Raw genomic sequence first — 27,719 nt, 5'->3', positions numbered from 1 at the left:
GAGGTGAACTATCCGAAGCTGGGGCTGAGATCTAAGACGAAGAAACACCCAGAACAGGGGGTGCCAACGCCTGTCCTCTTTTCAGATAGGGTATGACGTGGGAACATTGGTTGGGGTGCCATGGGAAGGTATATCTGATGAGGACAGCAATCGGGGGGCTGTCGCTGGGCCCTGGCATGGGAGTCATCTATTTCCCCTTTGTATCATGACAGTGGAAACCCTTAGGGCAGACAGGCTAGCAGTTCACAGGAAGGGACAATTGGCAGCTGAGCTTTGGGTGTTTTCTGTTTTTAAATTGAAGGTAAATGCCTTTATGAAGGGCATATTGCCACCTCCTCTGGTCTACTCCTCCACTTTCTGACCTTCTGGTCCCTAGAGGCCTCTGAGTTTACAAGAGCTACCCAAGGGCAACATTTATATCACATGCCCAAGAGCACTGGCTGTTTGCATAAATGACTCTGCACCTCGGAGAGGAGCTTCCCTGCTGGCTCAGCAGGGAAGAATCTGCCTGCAATGCAGGAGAACTGGGTTTGATCTTTGGGTTTGGAAGATCCCTTGGAGCAGGAAATGGTAACCCATTCCAGTACTCTTGCCTGGGAAATCCCATGGACAGAGGAGCCTGGTGGGCTACAGTCCATGAGGTTACAAGAGTCAGACACTAAACCACCACCACCCACCCACCTTGAACGTAAGCTCCAGGTTGCTGTTGGTCTTACGCCTGCCAACCACTCCTGAGCTTTCCACGACGACTGTCCTGAGTTTAGGCCCCCGGTACCTCTGCTCTAAACTACTGCTGTTCATCGCTAAGGCAAGAATACTGGAGTGGGTTGCCATTTCCTTCTCCAGGGGATCTTCCCCATCCTGGGGTGGAGCTCATGTCTCCTGCTGGGCAGGCAGATTCTTTACCACTGTTCCATCTAAACTACTGTGGGTTTATATATATATATTTATATATTTATATATTTATATATATATTTGGCTGCATGAAGTCTTAGTTGTGGCATGTGGGCTCAGCTGCCCCACAAAAATGTGGGGTCTTAGTTCTCTGACCAAGGATCAAACCCATGTCCCCTGCACTGCAAGGCAAATTCCCAGTCAGTGGTCCATTGGGGAAGTCCCTAAACTACTATGGTTTCTTAACTGGCCCCTCTGTCTCAGTATTTTTTTTTTCCTTCAACCTATTTTATACACTGCATAACCCCTAATTCCACTTCCAACCTGCTTTGTCTGAATTCCTCATCCAAATGTTCAGAGTCTCCCATGGCACAGTTGCAACTCACGTGACTAAAGTTTAAGCCCCTTTACCCACCCCATCTCTGGGCTCCAGGATTCCACTAGACCAAAGCGGTCACATTTCCCTTGAAGTCCTGCAGCTTCCCTACGTACATGATTTTTCTTACATTCTTTAGTCCATTGAAACACCCTTTGTCCCCATCCTTGCATGCGCATGTTCCACCAGTATGTGGGATAGAGATAAAAAGAACCTCTTCTCCCTCATCTATCCCAGTTTTCCTCTGATCAACTTCAGTAGCACTTTCCACTTTCAGAGTGACTGAGTGTGCTTGACTTTCCCTAGTAGCCCCAATTCCCTGAAAGCAGAATTTGTACTATCCTTTCAGCCCCCAACCTAGCACTGCTGCTGCTGCTGCTGCTGCTAAGTCGCTTCAGTCGTGTCCGACTCTGTGCGACCCCAGAGATGGAAGACCACCAGGCTCCCCCGTCCCTGGGACTCTCCAGGCAAGAATACTGGAGTGGGTTGCCATTTCCTTCTCCAATGCATGAAAGTGAAAAGTGAAAGTGAAGTCGCTCAGTCGTGTCCGACTGTTAGCGACCCCGTGGACTGCAGCCCACCAGGCTCCTCCGTCCATGGGATTTTCCAGGCAAGAGTACTGGAGTGGGGTGCCATTGCCTTCTCCGCAACCTAGCACAGGGTTCCATTAATATCTGAAAAAATGAATTGAAACACATATAATATAAGAAATGAATCGCCAGTCCAGGTTTGATGCAGGATACAGGATACTTGGGGCTGGTGCACTGGGATGACCCAGAGGGATGGTATGGGGAGGGAGGTGGGAGGGGGGTTCAGGATTGGGAACACGTGTATACTCGAGGCGGATTCATGTTGATGTATGGCAAAACCAATACAATATTGTAAAGTAATTCAGTTCAGTTCAGTCGCTCAGTTGTGTCCGACTCTTTGCAGCCCCATGAATCGCAGCATGCCAGGCCTCCCTGTCCATCACCAACTCCCAGAGTTCACTCAGACTCATGACCATCGAGTCAGTGATGCCATCCAGCCATCTCATCCTTGGTCGCCCCCTTCTCCTCCTGCCCCCAATCCCTTCCAGCATCAGAGTCTTTTCCAATGAGTCAACTCTTCGCATGAGGTGGCCAAGGTACAGGAGTTTCAGCTTTAGCATCATTCCTTCCAAAGAAATCCCAGGGCTGATCTCCTTCAGAATGGACTGGTTGGATCTCCTTGCAGTCCAAGGGACTCTCAAGAGTCTTCTCCAACACCACAGTTCAAAAGCATCAATTCTTTGGGGCTCAGCCTTCTCACAGTCCAACTCTCACATCCATACATGACCACAGGAAACACCATAGCCTTGACTAGACGGACCTTAGTCGGCAAAGTAATGTCTCTGCTTTTGAATATACTATCTAGGTTGGTCATGATTCTTCTTCCAAGGAGTAAGCGTCTTTTAATTTTATGGCTGCAATCACCATCTGCAGTGAATTTGGAGCCCCCCAAAATAAAGTCTGACACTGTTTCCACTGTTTCCCCATCTATTTCCCATGAAGTGATGGGACCAGATGCCATGATCTTCGTTTTCTGAATGTTGAGCTTTAAGCCAACTTTTTCACTCTCTTCTATCACTTTCATCAAGAGGCTTTAGCCTCCAATTAAAATAAATAAATTATTTTTTCTTTTTTTTACTTAACAATATTGTACTGGTTTTGCCATACATCAGCATGAATCTGCCACAGGTGTATAAATTAAAAAAAAAAGGATGCATTTCTTACCTGCAGCTTGGCAGTTAACAGTCACATTCACACCTTGCACTGTTCTGACGGTGCTTCCTACATCAACCGTGATTGCAGGCTCCTCCGTGTTGATCACCACCTCTCGGGATGTTTTCACTAGTGGCTTTCCTGAGGGTGAGACGGAATGTGACATTTTATTAGATGAGGGGCTTTGGGCACTCCCTTGAAACATGATCGACAATGAACAAGGGATAGACCCATCTTTTTCCACTGACCATTGTTTTCCTTTTCTGACTGTAACTATAAAAACCATCCACCCATCTGCTTATCTAGCTACCACAGAATCGTCAGAAAAGAATAAGGATTGAAGAATCTGAGGCCGGAGCAAGGCAACAGTTCGGATGACTTGTACATCTTACCATTAAACTGACAAGGTTTAATAGATTCCATTTTAATGGAATTAAATTTTTGAGATAGTTGCAGATTCACATTCAGTTATAAGAAATAACATAGAGCAATACTGTGTACTCTTTACCCAGTTTCCGCCAATGGCAGGATCTTACTGATATCTTATGATATCATGACTAGGACATTGACACTACATTTCCAGGGCTACAAGGATCCCTCATATTGATCCCAGCCCTGCCTTAATCCTTTGGCAACCATTAATCTGTTCTCTATTTCTTATACTTTTGTCATTTCAAGAATGTTATATAAATGGAATCATACCATATGTGACTTTTTTTGATTGGCTTTTTTTTCGCTCAGAGTGACTCTCTGGAGATTCTTCCAGGTCTAACATGGTATGGTGGCATGTATCAGCAGTTTGTTCCCTTTTATTGCTGAGTAGTATCCCATGGTATGGATGTACCAGGTATGTTCAGCCATTTACCTACTGAAGGACACATTGGTTGTGTCCACATTTTGGCTGTTCAAATAAACATATAAAAACATTCCTCTCCAAGTTTTTGTGTGAACATTTGTCTTCATTTCCTCTGGGAAAAATGCCCAGGAGAGTAATTGCTAGGTCACATGGTAGTTACATGTTTAGATTTCTAAGGAACTGCTGAACTGTTTCCCCAAGTGGCTGTATCATTTTACATTTCCACCAGTAATATATAAGGGATGTGGTTTTTCTGCATTCTTGTCAGCATTTGATTTTTACCTTCATTTTTATTTTTGAACTTTTAATTTTATGTTGGAGTATAGTCAATTAGCAATGTTGTGATAGTTTCAGGTGGACAGCAAAGGGACTCAGCCATACATATACATGCAAGGTCTGTGATATATTCTGAGTTAACTTTTGTATAAGGTACGAGATTTAGGTCAAAGTTTGTTTTTTGCCTATGGATACACAATTGTCCCATGACCATTAATTGAACAAGTTATCTTTCTTCCACTGAATTGCTTTTGCTGTTTTTCAAAATCATCTGGGTATATTTTTGTGGTTCTACTTCTACATTCTCCTTCTGTTCCAGTCAGTTTCAAGATACCAATACCACACAGTCTTAATTACTGTAATTATATAATTATCTTGAAATTGATTCTTGAATCTGATTCTTCCCACTTTATTCTTGTTTGCTATTCTAGTTTCTTTGCTTTTCTACATACATCTTAGAATAATATTATCTACAACTATAAAATTTTGCTGTGATTTTGATAGGAAATACACAAACATACATTATTTTAGAGATAACTGACATCTTTACTGTGTTGAGTCTTCCAACCCATGAACATTGTGTGTCGATTTATTTATATCTCCTTTCTTTCATCAGAGTTTTGTAGTTTCTAGTACACAAGTCTTGTATTTGTTAGATTTATACCCAATTATTCTTTTTTCAAGGGATGGTAAATGATATTGTATTTTTAATTTCAGTGTTCATATGTTCATTGCTGGTATATAGAAACAGTTGAGTTTTATACAGAGTGTAAACTTACTAAACTCATATGTTAGTTCTATAACTTTTTCTTTTTACAATCCCTGGTATTTTCTTAGAAGGCAATCATTTCTCTGCAAACAGTTTTATTCCTTCCCTTTGATGTATATGCCTTTTATTTCCTTTTCTCAGATTATTTCATCAGACAGAACTTCCATCACTATGTTGAATAAACAGTGTTGATAAAAGTGGGATTTTAGTATGATGAGTGATTTTCCATTTGGAATCTGGACATTTTCATATCATGCTCTGCAACTTTGGACCTTATTAAAATCTGTTTTAGCTGCTGTTCTCTGAAACCACTCAGGTAGGGGGGAGGGAGGTGCCACCTGGTTATTCCCCAGTGGAGGCAGAAGTCCACGTACTCCACTTGGCCTCCTCTGTGACCTATGTGGGGGCTCCTCTTAACTGCTGGGCCCGGGCAGAGCTTCTGGCTCCCCACCAACTCTGCTGTGGGAAGGGTGTTGTTACTGCTGGTATGGGCCAAAGTCCTAACTCTCCAGGAGGCTTCCTCTACCACCACCCCAGAGGGAAGAGGGGCACTGCAGGGTGAGGAGAGAAGCCCCAGGTCCCCATGTTCTCCACATTGCACCCTTGTGGGGACTGAATCCAACTTCTCTGTCCAGGGGTCTTGGGGAACCACGTTCCAGTTGGATGAGGAGTCCAATCTTTCCATTCAGGCTTTGCTGGGATGGGTAGTAGTGGACCCCACAGCTTTCTGTGGTGTTTGAAACAGAGCAGCATTTTCTAAGAGTTCACTGCCCTGCTAGGCTGTCCCTTTCCTGGTCTTTTGGGTAGAGGGAGCAAGCTTTAGTGGGGACTTTTTATTCTGTTCCTGTTTATTTCCTGATAGCCACCTTCTTCAGCTCCAAGTTTGAGATTTATGATACAAACAAACAAACAAGCCCCCCCTCACCCCCAAACCCAGTGAAGTCACACTTGTGTCCTTCCTCAGCACCCACAGACCCTAGCCAGTCTGCTTTCTCCTCTCCACTCTCAGTCTCCTTATGTTTTATATAGAACGTCTGGATTTAACTTGCATCTACCAGGAAGAATAGGGGAAAAGATCTATGCCATCTTCCCAGATGTAGCAGTTCTGTGTATGTTATACTTTAATGGGCCTTTATCAGGTGGGGCTAAAAATACAGTACTTCATGTACATGATCATTAAATACAATGAAAAGATACATTTATTGAGCACCTTGGGGAAATAAGGGTCTACGTGAGATAATTTTCATATACTCAAAGCTTAACTTTTTGTAAGTCAAATGGATTTCATTTTCTTTCATCCATTTTGTAGGCGAGATGGTCTACAATGGCATTCACTCCTCTGCGCCTCCATTAACTGTGAAGAAAACCATCATTCTCCAATGCCCTTCAGAGTCGCACACCTGCTTCTCACATGTTGGGTTTTCTTCATCGGCTATTTCCCTTCCCTTCCTGTGTACACTGCCACATTGCCTCATATCAGAAGCCATTCCTCTTTCTTCTCCTCTTCCCTTTAATTGCCTTCTGCTGCTGCTGCTGCTGCTAAGTCACTTCAGTCGTGTCCGACTCTGTGCGACCCCATAGACGGCAGCCCACCAGGCTCCGCCGTGCCTTCTAGGCATAGGTTATTAGCTTATTGGAATTATGTCGAAGGACAGAAACTGGAGAATGTTCTGAGAAATTCACCTTTGAATATATGCACAGGCTCTCCCTGTTCTGATTGCTTAGGCACCTTTTCCCTTATTTCACCTATATTCAATGTGTTTGAGATTGTGTATGTGCTTTTTCCCTTATTTAACCACTATTCATATGTTTGAGAATATTTATGACCTGATGTGAAGATGAGTGATTTCATACTTAGTGTTGAGACTAATTAATGGATGTTGATAATGAGAGAATGCAGTGAGAATGATACTGAATTAATATGGGCCTATTGACTTTACCTCCTGACACTAAAAGGCTCCTGGCTCTAACATCAAAAATACCTTGAATCTCACTAGCCCATCGTTGCTATAATCTGATGTTGCCATGTTCTCTGGCTGGACCACTCTACCAATCAGTCTGGTCAGTCAGCCTCACTGGTTTCCTTGTTCTGACTGCCCCTTCATTGATAGTCTCTTCTGGTGACAGCCAGGGTGATCTTCAGAAAACTAACACAGAATCACAGAAAACTAACCATTCTAATCACATGGACCACAATCTTGTCTAACTCAATGAAACAGCCATGCTGTGTAGGGCCACCCAAGATGGATGGGTCATGGTGGAGAGGTCTGACAAAATGCAAACCACTTCAGTATTCTTACCTTGAGAATCCCATGAACAGTATGAAAAGTCAAAAAGATAGGACACTGAAAGATGAACTCCCCAGTTTGGTAGGTGTCCAATATGCTACTAGAGATCAGTGGAGAAATAACTCCAGAAAGAATGAAGAAATGGAGCCAAAGCAAAAATACCACCCAGTTGTGGATGTGACTGATGATAGAAGCAAGGTCCAATGCTATAAAGAGCAATATTGCATAGGAACCTGGAATGTTAGGTCCATGAATCAAGGCAATTTGGAAATGGTCAAATAGGAGACGGCAAGAGTGAATGTTGACATTTAGGAATTAGCCAACTAAAATGGACTGTAATGGGTGAATTTAACTCAGATGACCATTATATCTACTACTGTGGGCAAGAATCCCTTAGAAGAAATGGAGTAGCCACCATAGTCAACAAAAGAGTCTGAAATGCAGTACTTGGACGCAATCTCAAGAGCGACAAAATGATCTCTGTTTGTTTCCAAGACAACCCATTCAATATCACAGTAATCCAAGTCTATGTCCCAACCAGGAACACTGAAGAAGCTGAAGTTGAATGGTTCTATGAAGACCTACAAGACCTTTTATAACTAACACCCAGAAAAGATATTCTTTTCATTATAGGGGACTGGAATGCAAAAGTAGGAAGTCAAGAAACACCTGGAGTAACAGGCAATTTTGGCCTCAGAGTACAGAATGAAGCAGGGCAAAGGCTGATAGAGTTTTGGGAAGAGAATGCACTGGTCATAGCAAACACCCTCTTCCAACAACACAACAGAAGATTCTACACATGGACATCACCAGACGGTCAACACCGAAATCAGCCTGATTATAGTCTTTGCAGCCAAAGATGGAGAAGCTCTATACAGTCAGCAAAAACAAGACCAGGAGCTGACTGTGGCTCAGATCATGAACTCCTTATTGAAAAATTCAGACTTAAATTGAAGAAAGTAGGGAAAACCACTAGACCATTCAGGTATGACCTAAATAAAATCCCTTACAATTATACAGTGGAAGTGAGAGTTACATTTAAGGGACTAGATCTGATAGAGCGCTTGATGAACTATGGACAGAGGTTCACGACCCTGTACAGGAGACCATCCCTAAGAAAAAGAAATGGAAAAAAGCAAAATAGCTGTCTGAGGAGGCCCTACAAGTAGCTGTGAAAAGAAGAGATTCGAAAAGCAAAGGAGAAAAGGAAAGGTATACCCATTTGAATGCAGAGTTCCAAACAACAGCAAGGAGAGATAAGAAAGCCTTCCTCAGTGATCAGTGCAAAGAAACAGAGGAAAGCAATAGAACTGGAAAGAACAGAGATCTCTTCAAGAAAATTAGAGACACCAAGGGAACATTTCATGCAAAGACAGGCTCAATAAAGGACAGAAATGGTATGGACCTAACAGAAGCAGAAGATATTAAGAGGTGCCAAGCATACACAGAAGAACTGTATAAAAAAGATCTTCATGCCAAGAAATCATGATGGTGTGATCACTCATCTAGAGCCAGACATCCTGGAATGTGAAGTCAAGTGGGCCTTAGGAAGCATCACTACAAAGCCAGTGAAGGTGACAGAATTCCAGTTGAACTATTTCAAATCCTAAAAGATGATGGTGTGAAAGTGCTGCACTCAATATGCCATCAAATTTGGAAAACTCAGCAGTGGCCACGGACTGGAAAAGGTCAGTTTTCATTCCAATTCCAAAGAAAGGCAATGCCAAACAATGCTCAAACTACCGCACAGTTGCACTCATCTCACACGCTAGTAAAGTAATGCTCAAAATTCTCCAAGCCAGGCTTCAGCAATACGTGAACCGTGAACTCCCTGATGTTCAAGCTGGTTTTAGAAAAGGCAGAGGAACCAGAGATCAAATTGCCAACATCCACTGGATCATGGAAAAAGCAAGAGAGTTCCAGAAAAACATCTATTTCTGCTTTAATAACTATGCCAAAGCCTTTGACTGTGTGGATCACAATAAACTGTGGAAAATTCTGAAAGAGATGGGAATACCAGACCACCTGACCTGCCTCTTGAGAAATCTGTATGCAGGTCAGGAAGCAATAGTTAGAACTGGACATGAGCCAACAGACTGGTTCCAAATAGGAAAAGGAGTACGTCAAGGCTGTATATTGTCACCCTGTTTATTTAACTTATATGCAGAGTACGTCATGAGAAACACTGAGCTGGAGGAAGCACAAGCTGGAATCAAGATTGTTGGGAGAAATATCAATAACCTGAGATATGCAGATGACACCATCCTTATGGCAGAAAGTGAAGGAGAACTAAAGAGCCTCTTGATGAATATGAAAGAGGAGAGTGAAAAAGTTGGCTTAAAGCTCAACATTCAGAAAACTAAGATCATGGCATCTGGTCCCATCACTTCATGGGAAATAGATGGGGAAACAGTGGAAACAGTGGTGGGCTTTATTTTTCTGGGCTCCAAAATCACTGCAGATTGTGACTGTAGCCATGAAATTAAAAGACGTTTACTCCTTGGAAGGAAGTTATGACCAACCTAGACAGCATATTAAAAAGCAGAGACATTACTTTGCCAACAAAGGTCCATTTAGTCAAGGGTACGGTTTTTCCAGTGGTCATGTATGGATGTGAGAGTTGGACTGTGAAGAAAGCTGAGCGCCAAAGAATTGATGCTTTTGAACTGTGGTGTTGGAGAAGACGCTTGAGAGTCCCTTGGACTGCAAGGAGATCGAACCAGTCCATCCTAAAGGAGATCAGTCCTGGGTGTTCATTGGAAGGATTGATGGTGAAGCTGAAACTCCAATACTTTGGCCACCTCATGCGAAGAGCTGACTCATTTGAGAAGACCCTGATGCTGGGAGGGATTGCGGGCAGGAGGAGAATGGGATGACAGAGGATGAGATGGTTGGATGACATCACTGACTCAATGGACATGGGTTTGGGTAAACTCCGGGAGTTGGTGATGGACAGAGAGGCCTGGAGTGCTGTGTTCATGGGTCGCAGAGTCGAACATGACTGAGAGACTGAACTGAACTGAGCGTGATCTTTCTAAAACATGAATCAGATCACACAGTGTCTCTGCTTAGATTATCTAGTACTTTTTCAGTGTAGTTAGAACAAAATTTCAAGCTTCCATTCATGACCAACTATCCTCTAGGTGTTCAGGCCAGCTGCCTACATCCTAGCTCCTTATCTCACTGAGGTCACACTCCCCATGGATTGCTGTGTCTCTGGCCACACTGGCCTTCGGTCCCTTCCTCTGGAACATCAGCACATTTGTCCCAGCTGTTCCCTTTCCCCGACATCCTCCACCTGAAGACTTCTGCACAGTTATCTTCTGGTCATTCATGTTTCCACACAAATGTCACCTCCTACTGGGGCCTCCAACATGCCATATGAAGCACGCATGCCACCACTCCCCTGCCTATCATTACATAGCTCGCTGCCAATTTTACTTTCTTCCTAAGCACTAGAACTACCCAAAGTTATCTTACTTGTGTGTTCTCTGCCTCTCACTCCTCACCAGGTAACTTCCCTAAAATCAGGGATCACATCCCTCTTGTTCTCTTCTTTATTCCTACCACTTAGTTCTGGCACACAGTAGGTCCTTGATAAATATCTAATAAATGAATATATATGTACATGTAGTATACTATGCATATTATCTGGGTTTGTTTTTGTTGTTATAATAACCCTGAGAGGCAGGGAGAGGATTTCCATCTTTTATATAGATAAGGGCTTCCCGGGTGGTGCTAGTGGTGAAGAACCTGCCTGCCAATGCAGGAGACGTGAAACACGAGTTCGATCCCTGTGTTGGGAGGATCCCCGGGAGGAAGGCATGGCAACCAACTCTAGTTCTCTTCCCTGGAGAATTACATGGCTAGAGGAGCCTGGCAGGCTCCATAAGGTCCATAAGGTCTCAAAGAATTGGACACTGAAGTGACTTAGCATGCAAGGAACTTAGGCTCAGAAAAGCCCCAGGGTTTGCCCAAGGGCAGAAACCAAGCAAAGAGTAGGGCTGAACTAGATCCCAGAACTCTGACCTGAAGTTCGGTCCTTGTAACCAGAGATCCCAAATCCTTGTCTGTGGACTGGCTGCCTCAGAACCCCCAGGACACTTGTTAAAAACATAATCTGTCCTGCTATATATAAAATAGCTGCCTCGCTATGTAATAAAAACAACTTTGCCAATGGGGAAAAGCAGGTTAGGGACCAGAGAGTTTCAGACTCACAATTACCAAGTTATTTTTCCTACAGGAATTTTAATAATAAAGGTGGTTTTATAGCTGCAAGTGTATAGCTATAAAATTAAAATGTCACTGAATTAAATCCAGCTCTTAATTAATTACATTGAGCTTTTGCTGAAAGTAACAACTGTGCATCCTGTCACGAGAGGCACTTTTGTTAGCACAGGCTACTTAGGTGTTATTACCTTCATTATTAAGACAAAGCACAGAGTTACTGAAGTATTTACAGTTAACAGAAGTTTATACTGAACACAATTCTTCTTAATCATTGACCCTATTACATCTATTAGAAAAAGCACAGTTACCAAAGCATCTATAATTGATAGAAGTTTATATTGAACATGATTCTTCTTAATCAATTGAACTTCCTACATCTATTACAAAAGCTTGTACATATTATTGAGTCATACAGTTAGACCTTCTAAACCTGACACTCAGGTGGTGGGATAGAAGCTCTAGTTTCTATTGTGAACAAATTCTGAGGCAACTCTGACATGTAGCCAGGTTTGTTCATTAACGAATTACACTGTGTTACTTTTTCTTGAGACCTGGTAGGAGCTGAGGTTTTTTTGAAAGCCCACTAGTTCAATATTAGAAAATTTCAGGTTGAAAACATGCACTCCAAAGTTCACTGCAGCACTATTTACAATAGCCAAGGCATGGAAACAACCTAAATGTCTCTCAGCACAGGCATAGACAAAGAGGATGCGGTACATATTACAATGGAATATTACTTGGCCATGAAAAAGGACAAAATGGCATTTGCAGCAACATGGGTGGGCCTAGAGATCATTATACTAAGTGGAGTAAGCCAGAGAAAGATGAACATCACATGATATAACTTCTATGTGGAATCTAAAAAAAATGAACACATTTTCAAAACAGAAACAGACTCACAGGTCTTGTAATCAAAGTTAAGGATACCAAAGGGGAGACAGGGAGGGAAATGAGTAGGTAACATGCACACACACACATACATGTATAACTGATTCACTTTGCTGTATACCTGAAACTAATACAACATTGTAAACCAACTATATTTCAATAAAAATTTAAAAAAAGAAAAAGGAAAAATAATTTAAGTCCACTTTCAATCACCTAGATAGATACCTAGTGATGTGCGTATTGCTGAGAAAGGCCACGCCTGTGTTTGTGCTTGATTACAATCCCATCAGCTGCTGCTGCTGCTGCTAAGTCGCTTCAGTCATGTCCGACTCTGTGCGGCCCCATAGATGGCAGCCCATCAGGCTCCACCATTCCCGGGATTCTCCAGGCAAGAACACTGGAGTGGGTTGCTATTTCCTTCTCCAATGCATGAAAGTGAAAAGTGAAAGTGAAGTCGCTCAGTCGTGTCCGACTCCCAGCGACCCCATGGACTGCAGCCTACCAGGCTCCTCCATCCACGGGATTTTCCAGGCAAGAGTACTGGAGTGGGGTGCCACTGCCTTCTCCGCTAGTACTACTTTAATTATGGAAGTTAACTGGAGGAAAAAGAGAGATGCAGAGACGGAGTGAAATGATAAATTATACATTTGTACTAAGACAATGTTAAAGAAGGTCTGACCAAAAAGACTTTTACAATGAGCAAAACAAAACCAAAAAAAGAGACTGATTCAGGGAGCTGGTATATATACCTGAGCAGACGCTGGGCTAGAACTCTGTGTTCCCATAGCATGGGGCACACACCCTGACTGTTGGAGCTGATGGGGCCACCTGAGGGAGGGTGCAGCCACCAATGTCTCTGGCCAGATCCAGAGAAGTGATAGGGGGCATGGACAGGACAAGGACCAATGTTTTCCTTTCAATAAACAAAAACATTATCCTAAATTAAAAAAAAAAAAAAGAGGCTGAGCTGTAGTCATGGAATGTCTGCAGTGTGGGTGGAGCCTCACTGTTAGGACCATGTTCAGCTGTAGTCCGGTCATCTCTGCGGGTCAGCATCAGCTAGCAGAGTACAAGTGTATTGATTTTTGGAAATTGTCAGGGCTTACAGATCACTCTTTCATTGAATCTGCAAACTGGTCATATATATAAATAAAAGAAGAACAAGGAAATAGAAACAAAGGCAAGCGTTTCAATTTATCACAACCAACATAAAGAAGCAAGCCTCTTCAAGAGTCAGAAATAGAAGCATTGAAAGAATCATTCCTGTAGACCTCATGAAACTGCTTAGCTTTTGGATCATGGCTCCTGTTGAAAAGAGGTGGAACAGGGGGTCCAGAGCCTCCGTGGTAAGCAAGGGCAGCCCTGGCACGAGGGTGAACCTGCGTTAGCTAACACTTGCCTATCAATATCCAGTGATGTGGGGGAGTGCCACTTTGGGCAGCCTTTACAGTAGAGGCGTTCGACCAAACAGGCACTGTCCTGACCTGGGAGGACCGGCAGCTGGAGAGACAGGCAGGGACGGATGAGCAGCCCTGGGAGCAAATGCTTGAACTGTTAATACATTCCTGTGCATAGTCTGGGCTCTGGCTCACGCCTCTTTCCCTCATGTGTGACTCTGGGTAAAATCAAAATCCAGTGGGAAAAAATCTGAATATATGTGCTTGAAAAATATCTTTGGCCCAGTATAAAGGTGATGAAGAGAGGAGCCAGCGGAGATGAAGTTTTCTTGTTTGAGTGCAGCCAAGTACAGAGAGCATTGAAAGCAACTTTTTCTCAGGTCTGAAGTCCAGGTCTCTGCTAACAGCAACTTTGTTTTCAATAGCACGATGGCAGAGACAGATCTATTATCAACCAAATCCTTTTCTTTTCCTTCCTGGGCACACAGTTAGGTCATTTGTCAGCCTCTCTGCAGTGAGATGTGGGCAAGGTGCTGGTTTCTAGCAGATGAAATGTGAGTAGAAGTCAACTGTGCCATTTCTTGACCCAAACCACAAAAACCCTCTTGTGAAATAATTTGTCTTAGATGTTAGGTGAGTGAGAAAAAAAAATCTGTTTTAGCCATCATATACTTATGGTTTGGTTTGTTAAGCAAATAGAAAAAAGGGGCCTAATAAGCGCACATGCTAATTATTCCGTGTTTAATCTTCTTTCCCGTCTTCTAACATGATGAGCCACAAATGGCATTTGAAAATGGTTCTCTACGATCCTTAGCCATCAAAAATAACAAGGATCTACTGTATAGTACAGGGAACTATATTCAATATCTTATAATAACTTATAATGGAAGAGTCTGAAAAAGAACACTATATATATATATATATATATATATGTGTGTGTGTGTGTGTGTGTATATATATATATATCTGAATCAATTTGTGGTACACCCAAAACATTGTAAGGCAACCATACTTCAGTAAAAAAATAAAAATTGAAAAATGAAGAGGAAAGAATGAATTGTACTTTGAACCCTTCAGATTCTCACTGTTGAGTAAGAGGCAATCTAACCCAGGAAGTGTGCCTGTGTATTCATTTGCAAGGAGAATGAGAAGACTTGTTAAAGGTGACGGGGAACCTGGGCACTAAAAGAAACCAGGACTGCATGAGGCAGGTTTGGAGACAACACAAGAGCTCTGGGAAGGATGTAAAAATGGCAAATAGGTTTGAGATGATGGTGCTTAGCGTATGGCAGAGTCCTCCTGGAGCACTGCTCAGATAGAGATTCTGGGTTACATCCAGGAGGGCATGCACGTTTTATCACTCAGTCTCTCTGGGACCCCATGGACTGCAGCCCGCCAGGCTCCTTTGTCCATGGGATTCTCCAGGCAAGAATGCTGGCTGCTGCTGCTGCTAAGTCACTTCAGTCGTGTGAGATGTTACTTCCTCCTCCAGGGGATATTCTCAGCCCAGGGCTCGAACCCGTCTCCTGCAGTGCCTGCATTGGCAGGCTGGTTCTTTACCACTGAGTGACCCGGGAAGATACACTCAGGAAGACTGAGCAGCAGCAAAAGAATGGGATAAATCATGATGCCTCCGGGGGCATGGGTGTGAGAAGTGGTGCCTACACGGCAGGTGTTCACACTCCATCCCTCAATAGCTGAGTGGCCTCGGGAGAGTTATTTAGTCTCTGTGTACCTTCGTTTTCTACTTCTATGGTTGCTGAAAGCAGTAATGCTTGTAAAGCTGTTTGCACAACATGAGATCTGAATACATGCTAGCTATCATCAGCATGATCCCTGGTATGATACACGGCAAAAACACTGAGGAACGGTGTCTGGAACTTTTGATAAACCAAGAAAACACACAGAAAGGACAAATGTAAAGAAAGAAAGAAAGGAAAAAACAAGAAAGAGGAGAGGGAACCAATCTTTTAGTGAGAAGGAACTCGGGTGTCTCTATTTTGGAGAACTGTGAGGGTTTCAGGCTAACCAGAAGAAGAAATTATTTTCTCCTAGGGCTTCCCTTGTGGCTCAGCTGGTAAAGAATCCTCCTGAAATGCAGGCGATCTGGGTTCGATCTCGGGGTTGAGAAGATCCCCTGGAGAAGGGAAACGCTACCCACTCCAGTATTCTGGCCTGGAGAATACACAGCCCATGGGGTTGCAAAGAGTCAGACATGACTGAGCGACTTTCACTTGGCTTCTCCTGAAACTAGTATTAGTCTCTGGACAGACACAGTGTCAAGTCACATATTGGAGACCTCAGAAAGTATCCACTTCCAGAGAAATTGTGAAACAATGCATGCCAGGGTAACTTGCTGGTGCCCTCATGACTCCGTTCAAGAAAACTGTAGTCAGATCCACAAAGGATCCAAATCTTAATTCAAGAGAAAAATGAATAAGGCAGTGATGCCAAATAATTTAAATATTTGCATTCACAGCAGTAAGGTGTTATAAATTTCATATGCTTTCACTATCTAACACTAAGAAAACTGTATTTTTCCAGATTTAATCAATGCATAATGCCTTGTAATTAGTGAGAATGCTTTAAGGAATGTTAGCCTCTGATTATACTGCAATTATCATAGGCTTCTCAGAAGGGCCACCAGAGTGAAATCTGCGAAAACTCCCTGAAATGAGAATTCTCAGTTGAAGAACTGAAGAACTCATGAGTCAAAATTTAAGGGACCACAATCAACATGAACCTATGAAAGCTTTTCTCAAAATACCAACATCATCTTGTACATTTGAAATCGGTAATGATGTATCCTGATTGTTACCATCTCCTGCTGTCCAGAAACTTTTCAGGGTCTGGCTACCTGGCAGTTTCAACAAGAGTTGCTTTGTTACGGATAACAGTCATATTAAAATGCATGCTATTTTCTTTAGTCTGGGTCTCCTTCCAAGTGCCTTTCACATTTTATAGCTCAGGAATTTTTAACTCCTTCCTGCCCTTCGGTCCCTCTTGCAAGGTCTCCTTCACTTCCATTTCCTGCCTCCTGAATCAGTGTTTGTCATTTCAGTCAACTTCACATCCTTTCTCTTCACCAATTCTCTGATGCTTTTTCCCTTCATCTGTAATTTTCCCTAGATTTCATTGCAAAAGCTGTCCTTCTTTGCCATCCAGTTTTCCAGTCTCCAAAAGATAAAGGAAATAAATTTGCAAATGTTAGAATTTTAAGGGGAGTTTATAGCTGGTAGTGGTGGGTGGAGACTACTGTACTTTATTTGTATATAAGAGATTCATAGAACTTTTAGGTCTAAAAAAGACCCAAGAGTGCATCTATTTAAAATCCCTCTGTTTACAATAAGGACACAGGTTTATAGTTCTAAATCTGCTCTGAGTTTTGTAATGAGACAAATACCCTAAAATCTTACCTATTCTATTGTTACAATAAGTTTCCCTTTTAGTAGTAGTGAAAAAAAAAAATGTTTCTCTCCCATCCAAACCATTACATGGTTTTACTTAGTGTAATCTAATAAAACAAATTATTATACTTCAGTGACACTGTGACTATGCTGGAAAATGAGGTGTAATATTTGAGCAGAGAATATAGAAAATGGGTGCTTGAACCAGTGGGCACTGTAGCCTCCAGGCTATGTTCAGTCCACTCACATGTTTGGTCTGGAAAGAATTTTTTAAAAATTTGAACTTGTTCAGTTCAGTCACTCAGTTGTGTCCAACTCTTTTCAAACTGCATAAACTGCAGCACGCCAGACCTCCCTGTCCATCACCGACTCCCAGAGTTCACCCAAACTCATGTGCATCAAGTCGGTGATGCCATCCAGCCGTCTCCTCCTCTGTTGTCCCCTTTTCCTCCTGCCCCCAATCCCTCCCAGCATCAGGGTCTTTTCCAATGAATCAACTCTTCGCATGAGGTGGCCAAAGTACTGGGGTTTCAGCTTCAGCATCAGTCCTTCCAATGAACATCCAGGACTGGTGTCCTTTAGGATGGACTGGTTGGATCTCCATGCAGTCCAAGGGACTCTCAAGAGTCTTCTCCAACACCACAGTTCAAAAGCATCAATTCTTTGGGGCTCAGCCTTCTTCACAGTCCAACTCTCACATCCATACATGACCACTGGAAAAACCATAGCCTTGACTAGATGGAGCTTTATTGGCAAAGTAATGTCTCTGCTTTTGAATATGCTATCTAGGTTGGTCATAACTTTCCTTCCAAGGAGCAAGCATCTTTTAACTTCATGGCTGCAATCACCATCTGTAGTGATTTTGGAGTCCCCAAAAATAAAGTGTGACACTGTTTCCACTGTTTCCCTATCTATTTCCCATGAAGTGATGGGACCAGATGCCATGATCTTCGTTTTCTGAATGTTGAGCTTTAAGCCAACTTCTTCACTCTCCTCTTTCACTTTCATCAAGAGGCTTTTTAGTTCCTCTTCACTTTCGGCCATAAGGGTGGTGTCATCTGCATATCTGAGGTTATTGATATTTCTCCCGGTAATCTTGATTCCAGCTTGTGCTTCATCCAGCCCAGCGTTTCTCATGATGTACTCTGCATAGAAGTTAAATAAGCAGGGTGACCATATACAGCCTTGACGTACTCCTTTTCCTATTTGGAACCAGTCTGCTGTTCCATGTCCAGTTCTAATGTTGCTTCCTGACCTGCATACAGATTTCTCAAGAGGCAGGTCAGGTGGTCTGGTATTCCCATCTCTTTCAGAATTTTCCAGTTTATTGTGGACTCAGTTAAAAAAAAAAGGAGAAATTAAAAAAAAAAAGTGTGTGTGTGTTTTTTGGTTTGTCTTATACGGAAAAACTGGAAGGTCTACCAACATTAGATTTGTGATTTTCTTGGGCTACAGTCCACGGGTCGCAAAGAGTCGGACACGACTGAGAGACTTCACTTTCACTTGGCAATAGAAAGGTAAAAACGAGCTGCGCCCTTCAGATAGGGTGTGGTACTGTCCATACTCTAATCCTTGGAATCTGTGACTATGTTATATTACATGACAAAAGGGAATTAAAGTTGCAGTTGCAATTAAGATTGCTAATGAACTGACATTAAAATAGTGAGATTACCCTAGATTATCTAGGTAGGCCAGTCTAACCATTTGAGCTCCTAAAATTAAAAGAGGGATACTGAAGAGCTTGTGGGAGAGAGGCAATGTGAGGACGACTCAGTCTCCAACTGTTAGCTTTGAGATGGAGGAAGAGGAACTAAGGAATGCAACAGCCTCTAGAATCTGCCAATGGCACTCAGTTTACAGCCAGCAAGAAATCAGGGATCTCAGTCCTAGGTCACAATGACCTAAATTCTGCCAACAATCCCAATGAACAGGAAAAGCATTTTCTCCTGGAGTTTATAGAAAGAAGTGCACCCCTTTGACACCTTTGTTTTATCCTGGTAAGACTGTGCTGGACTTTTGGCCTACAGAACTCTAAAACAAAATATTTGTGTTTTAGGACTCTAAGTTTGTGGTAAATCGTTAGGGCAAAATAAAAGAATAATATGCAGGCCATATACACTGCCTATATCACCAAAGTTACTACTTTGACAAAGAAGATGTATAAACGAGTAATAAGCATGAGAAAAGATGCTCAACATTGTTAGTCATCAGGGAAATGTAAATTAAAGTCACAATAAATGGTTACTTTACATCCACAAGGATAGCTATAATTAAAAAAAATAGACAATAACAGATGTGGTGAGGATGTAGACATTGGAATCCTTATACTGTTGATGGAAATACAAAATGGTGCAGCTACTTTGAAACACAGTTGACAATTTTTTAAAAAGTTACACATAAATGCCATACAACCCAGCAATTCTACTCTTAGGTATATACACCCAAGAGAAATGAAAAGGTGTCCACACAAAAGCTTGCACATAAATGGTCACTGCAGCACTATTCATGACAGCCAAAACCTGGAAATAATCCCAATGTCCATCGACTAATGAGTGGAAGAAAATGTGGTATATTCATACAATGGAATACTATTACTCCACCACAAAAAGGAATGCGGCATACATGTCACAACACGGGTGAATCCTGACCACATTATGCTAAGTCACTAACAAAGGACCATGTAGGACCCCACTTATTCAAAGTATCTGGAATAGGTCAACCCTGGGATTTCTTTGGAAGGAATGATGCTGAAGCTGAAACTCCAGTACTTTGGCCACCTCATGAGAAGAGTTGACTTATTGGAAAAGACTCTGATGCTGGGAGGGATTGGGGGCAGGAGGAGAAGGGGACGACTGAGGATGGGATGGCTGGATGGCATCACGGACTTGATGGACGTGAGTCTGAGTGAACTCCGGGAGTTGGTGATGGACAGGGAGGCCTGGCGTGCTGCGATTCATGGGGTCACAAAGAGTTGGACACGACTGAGCGACTGAACTGAACTGAACTGAACTGGAATAGGCAGGTCTATGAACACGCAGTACACTAGTGGTTACCAAGGCCTGGAGGACATGAGGCGACTGGGAAGTGATGGCTAAGAGGTGTGGAATTTATTTTGGGATAATGAAAATGTTCTAAACATTTGAGGGTGGTGATGAATGTACAACTCTGAATGTACTAACAGCCACTGAATTGTATACTTTGAATAGTTGATTTGTTACAGTATGTAAATTACACTTCAACAGTGTTTTTAAGAAAACAATAATCTTGGTTTGTTGTGATGATGGTTATACAACTTAAAAATCTTGCTAAAATATCACTGAATTGAACACTTACAATGGGTGGATATTACGGGTTGTAGATTATGCTTCCAGAAAATTGATAAAATGATTTAAATCTAATTTAACCTTTTCTTGAGGAGTCAGGGTCAACAGTGTGACTACTAATTAATTATCTTGCACAAAAAATAAGAAGGGCTTGGTATTTCTTTGCTTTTGCGATTCTGTGTAGTTGGTGTGCCTTTGATATCAATATTGCAGGGACCGTAGGGTCTAAGGGCTTCCCTGATGGTTCAGATGGTAAAGAATTTGCCTGCAATGCGGGAGATCCAGGTTTGATCCCTGGGTTGGGAAGATCCCCTGGGGTCTCAAGAGTTGGACATGACTGAGGGACTAACACTAGGAACTAAGGAAGTCTAGGGCTTAGATTATCCTTACCTACACATCCCCAGGCTGCCTGGCTTCCTTTTCCTCCCTTGTTTCAATCACCATTCCCTAAACATATTTTTCACCAATGCCAGTATGTCAGATTACTACCATTACCTCTACTGATTATTCAATTGAAGTTAACGACTCCCCAGGACTCTAAGGCAGCAACCTCTTTTGCATGTTCCACTGCAGAGTCCTGGATGAGGGGCCCCATACCTAGGACAGCTGCACGATGCTACAGCCTCTTCAAGGAACAACACTCCAAGGGTATGGTACCCACTTACTGCTTTGAAGGAAAGTTATGACCAACCTAGATAGCATATTCAAAAGCAGAGACATTACTTTGCCAACAAAGGCCCGTCTAGTCAAGGCTATGGTTTTTCCTGTGGTCACGTATGGATGTGAGAGTTGGACTGTGAAGAAAGCTGAGCCCCGAAGAATTGATGCTTTTGAACTGTGGTGTTGGAGAAGACTCTTGAGAGTCCCTTGGACTGCAAGGACATCCAACCAGTCCATTCTGAAGGAGATCAGCCCTGGGTGTTCTTTGGAAGGAATGATGCTAAAGCTGAAACTCCACTACTTTGGCCACCTCATGCGAAGAGTTGACTCATTGGAAAAGACTTTGATGCTGGGAGGGATTAGGGGCAGGAGGAAAAGGTGACGACCGAGGATGAGATGGCTGGATGGCATCACGGACTCAATGGACGTGAGTCTGAGTGAACTCCAGGAGTCGGTGATGGACAGGGAGGCCTGGCATGCTGCGATTCATGGGGTCGCAAAGAGTCAGACACGACTGAGCGACTGAACTGAACTGAACCTGTCTCACCACCCATCCTTCCCTCATTCCATTGAACAGACGTGGGAATTGCTTTTTCAGGATGTGAGATGGGCTAGGCTAGATTATTTCCTTGTTTGCTTCCTCTATTCCGCTGGGGAGCAGAGAAAGTTAATTCTCCTGCTATACTCTCATCCCTTTCATTTGAATTCTACGAAAGCTAGGCTTCCTCAGTGAGCATGCTACACATCTATACATACTGAGGAAAACTTAAGAATCTTGGTTACTCAGTATTGTAACAGATAATGAAGCCTCTTGATGGCAGCTTGAATGAGTCAATGGCCATTACCCTGATGTTCACAGCATCACTAGGAACACAGGTAAACTTCTGTGCTTTTCCCTCTGATTTGGTGCACTGGGGCAAATCTTTCATTGGGCTGTCACCACGGTGACAAACTCCTCTCTGAGCCTAACTCTCTATGCAGCAGAATCCTCCCCTGGTGAACAGAGTTGCTGGATGAAGAATTCAGAAATGCCAATTTGAAATGACTTACATTATGAAAAGCTTACAAAACTGCTTGTCTTTATTGCAGCTACTAAATCATAACGAGGAGCGGGCTGAGAAAGGAGAATTAAAAAAAAAAAACAACAGCCCAACTGCCTTTTATTTTTATTTTCCCAGTGAGGTTTCTGTGATCTCTTTATTAGACACAATATGTGTCAGCTATTCAACTCATAGGAAAGCAGAAAAACATGCCAGGAAAGGAGAAATATTTACTGTCTCTTTCTTCCTGTGAACACTTGGGATGAGCTCATCTGTGTTCTCTCTTTTCAATGAAAGATATGCTCATCCCTCAGCCCCCATCTTCTTCTCATTTTCCATTGATGATGTCAAGCAGGCCTTACAGTATCTCTTTTGTGATCTTATAAAATCAATGACAACCAAATACGTTTCCCTTATGGCTATGACTTCATCAGTGGGCTACACCTGGATGGGCCTCATCTGCATTGGTAAGCAGAGCTCCCCCTCCACTGGTCCAGACTGAAGCAATTTGCCAGGAAACTACTGCTTTCCTTCAAAATGCTGCCTACGCTGCTCGGATCTGGCAGTTTTCTGAGCAATGTTGGCTGAATGCAGAATCTCACTAGTCAAGGTGGCTCTCCAATCTTCGTGCCTTGCTATGCACAACAGAAATTCTCCTTTACCTATGGCTACAAATGCACACAAACTCAACTGTCCTTCAACGTGTTAGGTATGTGACCTTTTGGTGACATTCTTAAACTCCTCCCAAGTCGCTGCTACCCTCTCCTCCCGTCTGCTTTCTGAGCAGTGGAACATCCAGCGAAGCATCCAGTTGAGTCCAGTTTAGGACAGAAAGGAGTTTTGTGCCACTGGGTCTACATGGCCGTGAGTTTCTGGAACCAGGGAGGTAGGTAGCGAAACAATAGGCATCTCCACCCTGAGAGGTACTCGTAAAGTACTCTCAAAATCTTTGGGACTTAAAAGATAAAATCAACACATACTGATGAATTTAGAGAGAAGCAAAGACAATTCAGAGAAGCAAAGAAGCTCTAAAGACAATATTTTACAGGCTTAAATAAGGCAGAGTAGGAAGGTTTGGTATATCTAAAACTAAATGATGTTTCTATATTTAAACAAAAGTTGTAGAGAGTACCAATGGACCTACCATAAACCTGAGCAGCAGAACTGACAACACACTCAACTCAGAGGATGGGGGAACAAGAATGGTCTAATGATGGGCCACAGAGGTTTCATCAGCTCTCCCTTCCTCTCCCATGTGAAACAGTCCTCGTGTAGCCACCTCCCTTGCTCTGAATCCAGGCACACTCCAACCACTTTTCAGATAGCTAATTCAGCTTTCCCCTTGACATTGAGACATTAGACAGAGGTGCTCTACAAAGGGTTTGTGAGCATTCCAGTCTCTGAAAAGGAATCTCCCCTACTGTAAAAATAACCTGGCTTTTGCTTTATCTTCACAATAATAATAATAAGAGTGAACAAGTATTGAGTGCTTGCTACATGCCAGGCATACTTATAAGCATTTTACATGAATGAAGGCATTTAATCTCCACAAGAACCTTCTGAGTCAAACACTATTATTATCACCATAAGTCAAATAAAGAAACTGAGTCAGAGAGGACGAAGAAGCTGCTCAGGAATATTTAGCTTGGACGTGACAGAGTCAGGTTCAAATCCAGACTGTGAGGCTCTGGAGCCTGCAGGCTTAACTGCCACACTATGCTTGCTCTCGTGAATTACTATGAACAAATTTCCCCACATCTGGTCAACTCAGGTGCATTAGGAAGATCCAGGTATCAAGGGGACACCTGAGTGCTTTGAGCCTCAAAGAAAATCCTTCTTTTTTGGCGGGGGGGGCTACATTTATACTGAAGTCGAGGTAAAAAACAAAACACAAAATCCACAACTCTACAATGTCTTTTAAAGCATAGAGGTACTGAGGTTTACCATGAGGGGCTGATCATGAGTGAATTGGCAGGCTCTATAGTCCATGGGGTCCCAAAGAGTTGGACACGACTGAACTGAGCATGAGCACAAAGACAGAGCTGAACTAGCTCCTAATGGGCTTCTCTGCTGGCTCAGATGGTAAGGAACCTGCCTGCAATGCAGGAGGTCTGTGCTCAAGACCTAGCTCAGGAAGATCCCCTGGAGGAGGCATGGAAACCCACTCCAGTCCTCTTGCCTGGAGAGTCCCATGGACAGAGGAGCCTGGCAGGCTACAGTCCGTGGAGTTGCAGAGAGTTGCACACGACCGAGCGACTAACACTTATGAAGTATTGGTTAAGCCAGAAAGTTCGTTTGGCTTTGAGTTCTAGAAAAACCCTAACGAACTTTTTGGCCAACCCAATACTTGCAAATTTTCGGTGTAAAGATGTACAGTGAAAAATGCATGGATGCAAAGTTGGGCTAATGTTTTACATATTTTAGAATTGATTTCAGGATGTGTTTCATCTTAGAAGAGCTAGAGGAAGAAAGAGAAATATTTATTAGGTGTGAACTATGTGCCTGGCTTTGGGCTCAGGGCTTTTTCACATGTGCAATCTTATTTACCCTCATAACAATCTTGTAACATATGGTTAATTTCACTCTTACAGATGACAAGGAAGACTCAGTGAGCTTATACCCTTTGTTCAAGGTCACACAGCTAACAAACAGTAGAACGGTATCCTTTAGATATGCCTCACATCTCCCCCCGCTGCACCCCTTACAACCCCCCGCCCCACCACTTGCATGGTATTTGGGTTGTATCTTATACATGGCTATGCAGGATCTTAATGGGTACATTTGAAGGAAACTCTATCTCTTGATTCTAGGTGGTCACGTATACATCTATTGCCTTCACTAGTCTGTAAGCATCACAGATCACAAAACTCAGGTCTAACTTACTGCTCCACACTGACAATACTTGGCAGAGGATATGCTCAGAACAGTAGCTGGTGAGTCACTTTAAAACTGTAGGAGTAGACATTGACGTCGGGCTAGGTGATAATCCCAGGTAAAGATACAAATACAATCTTGAAGCAACATCTCCATTTTGATCCTTAACTTTCAGGGGGATTGTCTGACAGACTTGCCAGCAGACCTGAACAGACCCCACCACTGAAGACAAAGACACAGCTCCCTAAGCTCTGGGTGTGGTGTCCGTGAACTACTTCATCGCTCAGCTCCTTCCCTCCTTCTTCCCCGGTGCCTCTTTGGCTGCTCTCTCTCTTTCCTGGCTTTGAACATTTTGGCAGCCTCCAATAGCTCCTCTTCAAAGAGCTGAAGACAAGCCTGATGTTACAATTGCCTTGCTTAATTCCAGACAGGTTTCCATGAATCATATTAAATTCAGGTGAACAAAGGGTATTTAGTCTGTGACAGAGCTGAACCGTATCTGGATAAATATAAACAAGAGAGTTAATCCTGTAAGAGCCACTATTTGCCAGCAGTTGGAAGGCTGTCCGCACTGCCCTGGCCAAGGCAGACTGCACTGGCGGGGCGGGTAAGGCAGAAGAGAATTAACCAGATGGGTGCCAAGCATCTGGACTCTGTACAAAGAGGGGCATAAAGATTATGACTGGAATACATTAGGAACAAAGCAAACATTCTATTCAAAAAAAAAGGCATTAATAATAGTCTGTAATCCACCTCAGGGCCCCTCAGCTGGCCTTACTGTCTGTGGACTTTCATCCTCTCTGCAGAGCGTCCTGCTCAAGGTCCCTTCCCAGACCAGCCTTAGGTCATGGGGCTAGAAATACTGTTGCTAAACAGATATGCAAGGGAGTAGCATGTGTGACTGGAAAACGTGTGACAACATAATCCTGGCGTGGATGGATGAGGTCAGTGTGGGGTGATGTCGGCTTTTCTAGCAACGAATGAATCATCTCATGGGAGCGGCAATCGAAAAGAATAAATACAAACACATGCAACACACCGCCACAAAGGCTGCATGGCCCAGACCTGAGGAAGGGGAGCCCAGATTGAAAGCATCAGTGGGGAGACGAGGGGACCATGATCTGGGGGTTAGGAGACCTCAGTTCCCTTCTCTCAGCCACCAGCTGAGAGGCTGCGTGACCTCAGCTTGCCTGGTTGCTAAGAACTGTGGGCCCTGGTTCAGAGTTCAGCTGGTCCTAAGCTCTCTTAGTTTTAAAGGCAAGGATCCGTCCTATGCAAGGAAGGTTTTATGAAAGTGTCTTACTATAAGACCACAACCTTACCAGGGGGAAAGATGGGAGAATGGACAGTAAGGGAATTTGGGATCAACATATACACACTGCTATGTTTAAAATGGATAACCAACAAGGACCTACTGTATAGCACAGGGAACTCTGCTCAATGTTACTTGGCAGCCTGGATGGGAGGGGAGTTCTAGGGAGAATGCATATGTGCAAATGCATGGCTGAGTCCCTTTGCTATTCACCTGAAACTATTACAACACTGTTAATTGGCTATATCTCAATATAAAATAAAAAATTTTTTTTAAATAAAAAAATATATACCAAATTGCAACTGTGGAAGACACTGCACTCTGAATTGCGATTTTCTGATGTGGCCATGTATAGAATGGTTTGCCTAAGCTCTATGGATAAAGGTGAAGTACTGGCAGGTGCATTCGAGCAAAAGGTTGAAATAAACAGTTGGAGAGAAGAACACTTGTGCTCTAGCCCACAATCACAGAATTCCAACTACCCAAGGGTCTTAAAGTTTCCTTTGTAATAGGTAGGAGGAGAAGTGAAAAGATCATTTGATGACCTTAGGTCATGAGTCATGTTCCCCCATAGACTACTTCCTTGTTTATATCTATGCTCATTCTCGTCCCTGCATCTCTGTTATCAAAATTCTACCCCAAGTCTAAGACTTCTCAGGTAGAATGAAACTGCACCCTCTTTGGTTATCAAAACTTACTTCAATCATTCTATCTCATATTACATGCTATCTTCATTTAATTACAATTATAGGTCACAAACTTCCAAAGGCAGGGAATGGATCTCATTTATGTCTGTCTCCCTGACCCCACTTAGCACGCTCTGGGCACCTACTCAGCAGTTTCCGAATTGAACAGGGGTTTTCACATTACCTGCTAACGTGATGGCAATGGAGACAGAATCATATCCCAAGGCATTTGAGGCATTACAAGTGTAGAAACCCACATCAGCTTCCACAGGTGCCAGGATCTGTAAGGAATCATCTGGCTGCAGAAGAATCCTGGAGCAACAGAAAACAAATGTAGACCTGGTCAGGTCAGTTGACTCCTTTTTGGCAATGGACATGGGTAAAGCTGGAAGGAACCCCAGGGGATATTAAACAGAACCCTGTTTAACAACAGGCACAAACTAGCCACAATGACACACAGGAAACCAGCCTCTCTTGCCACTTTGTTGAGTGTGATTCTGGAAGCGAGCCCAAATAAGGCGGTTTGGGATTGCTTATGCAGTTTGTTGACTGCTTGGGCTAAATGCTAATTGTTGGAGCAGACAGCCTATGGACACTGAATACTCATAACACATACACTGGGGGTGAGAGGAGACGTTAGAATGAATGGTGCAGATGGATTCGGGGAAGGCTTCAGGAAAAGGCAAAGTTATAAACGAAGA

The 27,719-nt window shown here is 43.0% G+C and overlaps 1 protein-coding gene across 3 annotated transcripts in view; it reads right to left on the bottom strand.

The window, feature by feature from the left end:
• The window catches only part of ADAMTSL1 (ADAMTS like 1), a 1,110,365-nt gene that overhangs the window by 104,454 nt on the left and 978,192 nt on the right, over positions 1-27,719 (bottom strand). For all 3 annotated transcript variants that reach the window (XM_069576633.1, XM_069576634.1, XM_069576635.1), the window contains 2 exons: positions 27,203-27,330; positions 3,025-3,153 (listed from right to left, as the gene is read on the bottom strand). In XM_069576633.1, coding sequence (XP_069432734.1) covers positions 3,025-3,153; positions 27,203-27,330 — 257 coding nt within the window. The remainder of the gene's footprint in view (positions 1-3,024; positions 3,154-27,202; positions 27,331-27,719) is intronic.

This window comes from Ovis canadensis, chromosome 2 (genome assembly GCF_042477335.2).
Source record: "Ovis canadensis isolate MfBH-ARS-UI-01 breed Bighorn chromosome 2, ARS-UI_OviCan_v2, whole genome shotgun sequence".
Lineage (NCBI taxonomy): Eukaryota > Metazoa > Chordata > Mammalia > Artiodactyla > Bovidae > Ovis > Ovis canadensis.
The sequence above is the reverse complement of the archived record's forward strand: the minus strand, read 5'-3'. Positions and strand labels throughout refer to the sequence as shown.